At 35.8% G+C, this 7794-nt stretch overlaps 1 protein-coding gene across 1 annotated transcript; it reads left to right on the plus strand.

The window, feature by feature from the left end:
• Nucleotides 1–4402: 4402 nt before the first annotated feature.
• LOC121735889 lies at nucleotides 4403–6898 on the plus strand. Its single transcript, XM_042126872.1, has 2 exons — nucleotides 4403–4655; nucleotides 4976–6898. The coding sequence occupies exons 1-2, from the start codon at nucleotides 4524–4526 to the stop codon at nucleotides 6869–6871; spliced, it is 2028 nt and encodes a 675-aa protein (XP_041982806.1). The 5' UTR covers nucleotides 4403–4523; the 3' UTR covers nucleotides 6872–6898.
• Nucleotides 6899–7794: the final 896 nt, after the last annotated feature.

Below are 7794 nucleotides of genomic sequence, written 5' to 3' on the forward strand. Positions count from 1 at the left end.
TTTTTTTTTCTTAGTCTCTTCGTTTTTCACCTTTTTTCACGATTTTTATTACTTCCAGCAGTCACATTCTTCCGTTTTCTTTTATTTTTTTCATGTGTCCCATTTATATTTTCACAATGACATGTATCTGTGTTTTGAGTACTATTCGGTTCACGGTCTTTGTCTACTTTCTTTGTAACAATTTTCATCTGTAAAGCTGATTGACCTATAAATTCACTGCCTACTTTTATTTTTTTCCTAATGTCATTTATTTCTTTAGAGGTTACTTTTACATCTGATGTTATTGTCACTAGAATTTGATGGACTATTTGTTCCAAAACTTCTTGGCAAATAATTTTCATTGATGACTATAAATGACCGATTCTGATTATCCTGTTTCAAAAGTTTATTTAATACGCAGACGTCTGATGGTTGATTGTTATCAGGCGCTGGGGTACGTAAATGCATGTTAATAAAATTGATACAAATTACATTTAGTCTCGCTGGATTATTATAGATCATCGAAGAAAACTGTGGCAGTAGTTCTGGTTTTCCGCAACTGATGATTACAGTTGAGCTCGTCGGTGTATCGTATTCAACCTTTTCAATATTTTCTTTCCTTCTATTCAGTTCACCTGTAATTTCATCTAATAAGTATATCTCATTGTCTGTGTCTGACACCATAATCTCCTCTGTCTGTTTTTCTTGAATTGTGTCTATAGTTTCCTGCCTAGTATTTTTTTTTGCAGATACCTTTTTTCGTGTTGGCTGAGGACTATTTATTTTTGTAAAGATATCGTCAACACATACTGATTTGCCAGGTTCTGTTCTTAGCTTCTTGTTTCTTTTCACCTGCATTGGCTTAGGGGCCCTTGTTTCTTTAAGATATTCTAATAAAGTACTATCTATTCCATATTGGGTATCGTCAAAATACTCAGGTATTCTCTTAAAAACATTTCTTGGATTTACAGGCCATATGCCTGTGGCTCTGAAGCCGCTTATTATGTTATTGCTTTCCTTGTGTTTCATGTTTGCTAATAACTGAGCCAAAAGTTTTGGAAAGTGTTTTTTATTCAAGGTGTTTTGTCCTGGATTTTTCAATTTATAATCCAACAGGATCTTTTTCCATTCTCCTTTTATGGCCCAAAATACGCTACGTCGAGGGGTTGTGTTAGGTGAGTAGAATTAGGTGGTAAAAATACAAATCTTATGTTATGCTTTTGACTCAACTCCACAACTTCAACGTTTATATGGGAAGACAAATTATCACCGATGACTACTTTTGGTCCGGGAATTTGTTTAGCCCATTCAACCACTATGGTTTTGAAATAGTCTTCGAAAGAAGCAGTATCAAACCATCCTGATTTGGAACAACTGTACCGTGTTCCATCTGGTCCTCCTTCAAGCCATTCGGAATATAAATTTGTGGATTTATAAACCACATATGTTGGTAGGCACGTCCCAGCTGCGCTTGCAGTAAACATGATAGAAATGCAACTCTTTGTGCTATTTAAAATCCTTTCAGGATGTTTAACGCCCCTTCTAAAAACACACTTTGACGTGCCTGGATTGTCTGATAAGTTGGTCTCGTCGTAGTTTAGTATGTTGCTTGGTGGTATATCCTTAAGCGTTTCACGTAAATTGTCAAAAAAAAATTCCATTTCTTCTAATCCTTTCTCAGCCCGGGCCTTTTTTATATTTTGAGTCGTTCTGATGGTTAATTTGGAACGATGACTGTTCAAAAACCCAGCCACCCACGTATCACTAGGTAATTTGCCATCAAACAAATCAGTTCGTGAATTTTTTTCCACATACTTATAAACTAACATTTTTACATCTATTTTCGTCATGGGGCTGCCATAATCTGCTGAAGCTAGTAAAACGTTTGCCAGTTTTTCTTCCTCTTCGTTAGTGAGTTTCTTTTGCCCCCCAGTCGGTTTCATGTGTATTTTTTTAACTTTATTTAATATTGTACGCCGAGGGATCCTGAATCTTTTTTCTGCCTCGCTACTTGACATTCTGCTTTTTTCAACCATTTCAACAGCTAATCCCAACATTTCCTCTGAATAATTTCTATAATGTCTCGATCCTATTAATCGTCTTTTTTTCCTTGTGTTATTGTTATTCATTCTGTAATAAATGAAAAAAAAAGATCTTCAGCAAAATTGTCTACAATGCTTAACAGAAATAATCATGAAGTTAGTTAGTTATTGAACCACAGAACACTTATTGAACGCTTAAGAGACAAGATGACAAGACACAAAAAGGTGAATTGAAAACAGACGTAAGATGCATTTGGGATAAGTATCTATCTACTGCCTTCTAAAAGAGAGAAAGGCGTGAAATGAATAAAAATAAAAAATGAATGATATATTAAGTTTATAAATTTAATTATATATACTCTCCGTAGAGTGTTCCAAAATTAATGCAAAATAGTACCTACTCATTTACTTCACTTCTAATTTAATGTTGCGGTGACAACCCTAATGGTAATATTTTGGCGGGCAAAGTCGTAAGAAATGTTTCAGAAAAAGTAATTTAACTTTGCCCATCATCATATTTTCGAATTTGAGAGAGATTTCGCGCTAGATATTTGATAGTTCTTGTTCTTTTGTTACAAACAAACAGTGGTAGAAAAACTACTTACCTGCTGCAATTCCAAATCGAGATTTAACGAAAGTTTTTCACACGACTTTTGGCCCGCAATTTACACCACCTTCTTTGACACAGTCTGACGTCTAACTGAAGTGACATTAGCAAAAGTCACTTACATAGTTTTGCCATAGACATAATCAATTTTCTACCATAGATTAAATAGTAAACGCAAGTAAAAAATTTGCCCATATTTTTCAATATTTCTAAATAATACCCTGCTGGGCAAACTCAGATCATTTGGGCAAACTTGTAAAGTTTTACGGTACATAAAGTTTCGTGATGTGCAATATTACAATTTTACATTTCAAAAGCTCCAGATCTCAAAATAAGGTACAGTTCCATATTAGTTGTCTTTACCATCCAGTCCGGAATTCCGGCCAGTTTGGAGTTGCATTGTGTTATGAACCATAACAGAAGTGCAGTTTTGTGGTGTTATCATAGCGCGCGCAAGTACAGATAATAGATAAGTGTGCAGTTACAGAGAGATCGTCGTATGTGTTGTGCTATTTTGTTTTTTAGTATCTTGTCTTATGCTTTACATGGTTGTCTTATTGCTTTATGAAAAATCTCATGTAGGTGCAAAGTTTTTTTTTTTTTTTCACAACACATTAGAACCAGCTAGAGCAAAAAGAGGACTTATTAATGGACTAGGATCAGTAATTAAAGGACTTACAGGTAATTTAGATCATTCAGATGCTGAAAGATTTAATAAAGCTATAGAATTATTAGAAGGAAATGAAAATAAGTTAGTTTCGGAATTTAATGAGCATATAAGTGTTAATAAAGATAGGATGAATCAATATTCGCAAATTATTAATAATTTAGTTGAAAATCTAATTAAAATTAATGAAACATTAAAATTAGTCATAGACAAGTACTATCTTATTGAAGCTAAATTTGCTAAATACGCTCAATTGTTAGTTATTATCACGGGAAACACATGTGATTTATATTTAGAATTAGTTAGAGAGTTAGAGAATATGTTAGGATTTATTCATGCAGCGAGCACGCACCATAGTATGATAAGCATAGAAAACTTAGGATATATGATAAGTAGACTTAGGAAAATTTATGGTAGTAATGAAATTTTAAACGTTGATTTAAGAGAATATTATAATCTTATTCAGCCAGGTAGTTATTTTATAAGTAAAAGAATAGTTATAAATAACAATGCTCAAAAAAAACCCAAAGCTCGGCGGAAATGAAATGTATCACAAATTATAACGATTAATGAGTTATTAAATACTGCATAGTTTGAATCCTCGAAATATTTTTCGAAAAGTGTGAAATTGCTATTCGAAACTGGTAGGGGTGACATTAGTGGTTTCTAGTAAAATGGTATTAAATCATTGAAAAGGGTGTTTAAGCATACTAATTATCCAGTTAGAAAAGTTAATATTAATTCAAATAACTTCGTCCCGTACAATAGTCTCATACGGGCGGCGGCGGCTACCTGATAAAGTACGAGAATACATGACGGTAAGCCTGTTTTTAGAGGTCTTTGCGGTAAGTACCTATAAGAGTGAGTGAAATAGCAAGTCATCTGCTATTTCACTCACTCTTATAGGTTCGGGTATTCTCGTACTTTATCAGGTAGTCGCCGCCGCCCGTATGCAAGTCATCTGCTATTTCACTCACTCTTATAGGTTCATGTATTCTCGTACTTCAGGTAGCCGCCGCCGCCCGTATGAGACCATTTTACGTCTCGCTCACGTTTATTATGTGAGTGATACAGGATACTTATGATGCGCAGTCTTCCGTTGTACTTCGTTAGATCTGTGCGTTTTTTGTATCGTCAAACCGGCTTTGGTTTATACTTCATTCTGTTAACTACGACTTTGGCACGATTTTTGACTACGACAAGCATTGCGATTGGTTATTGTTTAAAGATGGCTAGATGTGTTACGTGTGATCGATCATTATACCGTGGTGTTCGGAGACACGTTCTTACGCATCATTTTTTTGATTCCCGGAGAGATTTCGTTGAGCGCATTTTCCAGAACTTGCAACCGCTACAGGAGGTAAGTCAATCTTATGTATAGTATGATAGATATAAGCAAAACTGTATATATGATAGATAGATATACGCTATTACTTAAATACAGACATTAAACAAGTAACAAAATACAGCAACATTATTACATTACGTTAGTGTGGGCTAAGGCAGCCTTTCGACGGCTTTCTTCTAGATAACCAGTATTATAATACTTATGTAAATGTGCATGTAGCTGAGGCACTGTCTTCACATTCTATAACCTAAGATTTCGTGACCGTATTAACCGGAGACCGGAGTTTATTGTTAGTGAAAGTAGTTAAGTAACGAAATGTTTGTTTGTTTCAGCTTGCATTTGATGGAACGAGGTCGATATGCCATCCTTGTTGGCATAGAATTGAGCAATCCTTACATCAGCGACCACGTACTCCACCTATACGTCAAGTGTCACCGAGTCGTGCAGCAATCCAAGTTCCGGGTTTCACTAGAGCGGCAAACACTTCCCGTCGCTGTATGATGGAGAGTTGTAATAATGTGCAACTCCGGCAAATGCCTAATTCAATTAAGGTATTTTTGCTCAGTTATTACCACCTGTACATACCCCCACTTGCGAGGATTTGCGAAAATCATCTTCGAAATACTGCATTGGAAGACATGTCTCAGAGTGTGTCTCATGCTCAAACTGATTTTAATAGTGGAAGTTTCGGAGACATTGTACGTATGTATACATTAGCACTAGAAAACAGATGCAAATTGAATTTTAACAATTTGGATGAAATAACAGCAGAAGATTTACATTTTTGGACTGGCTTGAACCATGAAGAGTTCAATAGCTTATTTGATCAATTACCGACTTTGTCCCGCAGATCTTTTTCTGCTCGAGAGGATCTAGGTATATATTTAGCTAAAATAAGAACGGGTGAACCCAGTATACGACTGGCAACGCTTTTTAATAAATCAAGACAAAGTATAGACAGAAAAATTAAATTGGCGAGACAGTGCCTTAACAATGATTTTGTTCCATTACATTTAGGGCTAGATCACATTAGCAGATCAGAAATAGTCGAAAGAAACCGAATTCTTCCCAACTACATCTTTGGGGATGACCTTTGGACAAAAGCATTAATAATATGTGACGGAGGTTACATTTTCATACAAAAAAGCTCTAACTTCTTCTTCCAAAGAGAATGCTACAGTCTTCATAAATACACAAATCTAATCAAGCCTTTTATGTTGGTCTGCGGTGATGGACATATTTTAGATGTCGCAGGTCCATACGCAGCCACTGCCTCAGATGCTGTAATCATGCGGCACATTTTGGAAAATCCTGATGGCCCACCTGAGGAGGCACCAATTAATTATTATCTTGAACAAGGTGATACGTTCATTGTTGATAGAGGTTTCCGGGATGTTATTCCTCTGCTTGAGTCGTGCGGCTATACAGTCCATATGCCCCCAACGAAAAGGCGCGGTGAAACACAATTAACATGTGAAGAAGCCAATAAATCTAGATTGGTGACCTTGTGTAGATGGGTTGTTGAAACAATAAATGGAAGGTTCAAGCGTGACTTCAAAATGTTTAGATACCGGGTATTTAATACAGCTTTACCTACCGTAATGATGGATTACAGAATAGCTGCAGCACTAATAAACGCGTTTCAACAGCCCTACGAAGATAGCCAATATACAGAACAGTTTATAGAAACCATAAACAGGAACATGAATAGGCCCAATCTTTTGGCTGACTATGTTGTTGAGCGCAACTTAAATCGCCAACGAGCAACCTTTGTGCGCTTGGAAGTTAATGACCAGACATTCGAAGATTTCCCCAGACTGACACAAGAAGAACTAATATTGTTTGCCGTGGGAACATATCATTGCAAAATAGCACGTTCCTATTGCAGTGAGCACATAAAACGAACAGGTGTTTATGAAATTGAAGCTTACAGAGATCCAGTACTTATGACATTGAATGGTGAAGAAGGAGCATTGATAAGATGCCGAATTCAATCTAGGCACGTTAGAAGTAGAATTTACTACACATATATATTGTATAAAAATGAAAATAGTAGATACGCTATTTTAGAACACTATTGTACATGTATTCACGGAAAGAGGACATTGGGCAGCTGTGCTCATGTGATGAGTATTATATATTACTTGAGCTGGGCCAGATTTCAAAATGACTTTATTCATCCTGGACACACATTGGATTATGTAATTCTAGATTTAGAAAATGAATAATGTTTAAAATAATAAAATGATCCATGTAACTAACTTTCTGTGTTTTCTTTTCTTTTAATGTAAGAGGAATTTCACAAAGTAGAAAAATATTTAAGGATGACCATATGTTATTCATTATTAAACATCTATTTTAACGATTCAATATCCTTTTACTAAAAAGGGTAATATGACCCCTGCAGATCTTCGAATAGCAATTTGACACCTAAAAAAATATATTTCGGTGATGCCCCCTATGCAGTAATTAATTACTCATTATAACCAGTTATTTCAGATATATTTCATTCGCGCCGGGCCTGGGTTAATTTTCCATAATATGTGAGCATTGTCCTTTTAAGGTTCCTATTATGTTTAAAGATAGTTACGATTTATTTAAGCTTTCCATTGTTCCTAATAAGTTCCAACAGACCTTTATACCTATACATCCTTTCATAGCAACCAATGGGAAATTTTTCATGTACTTGCAAACCGAATGCCCAAAGATTGGCGAGTACCTTCTCTGTGAGGAAAGCATAAACTATTATCAGCCACGAGATCAAGCAGATTGCATCCAGAGCATCATCATTAATCAATCTTTAGACAAATCGTGCAGCCCTACTGAAGTTTCAATCTCCAGACAAGCTATGGAACAATTAGATGACAGACATTACACTATTGTCTTCCCGAAGCCTACAAAAGTCGAACTCCAATGTGAACGACAGGAATTTGTATCCTTATCTGGCAGCTACTTAGCAACAATTCCCCATGAATGCTCTCTCCGAACAGATACCTTCAAGATCACCAATACTGAAGACGAAGTCAAGGGACAGCCGCTGAAGATCACTGAAATAAGAAACAATCGCACTGAAGCTGAAAATTATGAGATTCCACATATCACTCTCAACTCTTTGAATCTCGATAGTCTACATATCTGGAAAATAGAATCC

This window comes from Aricia agestis, chromosome 18 (genome assembly GCF_905147365.1).
Source record: "Aricia agestis chromosome 18, ilAriAges1.1, whole genome shotgun sequence".
Lineage (NCBI taxonomy): Eukaryota > Metazoa > Arthropoda > Insecta > Lepidoptera > Lycaenidae > Aricia > Aricia agestis.

Excerpts from the sequence above, each read along its gene's own strand:
- LOC121735889 (XM_042126872.1), top strand. The coding sequence starts at position 4,524 with ATGGCTAGATGTGTTACGTGTGATCGATCATTATACCGTGGTGTTCGG. Across the intron at positions 4,656-4,975 it reads ACTTGCAACCGCTACAGGAG|CTTGCATTTGATGGAACGAG; the intron begins GTAAGTCAATCT and ends TGTTTGTTTCAG.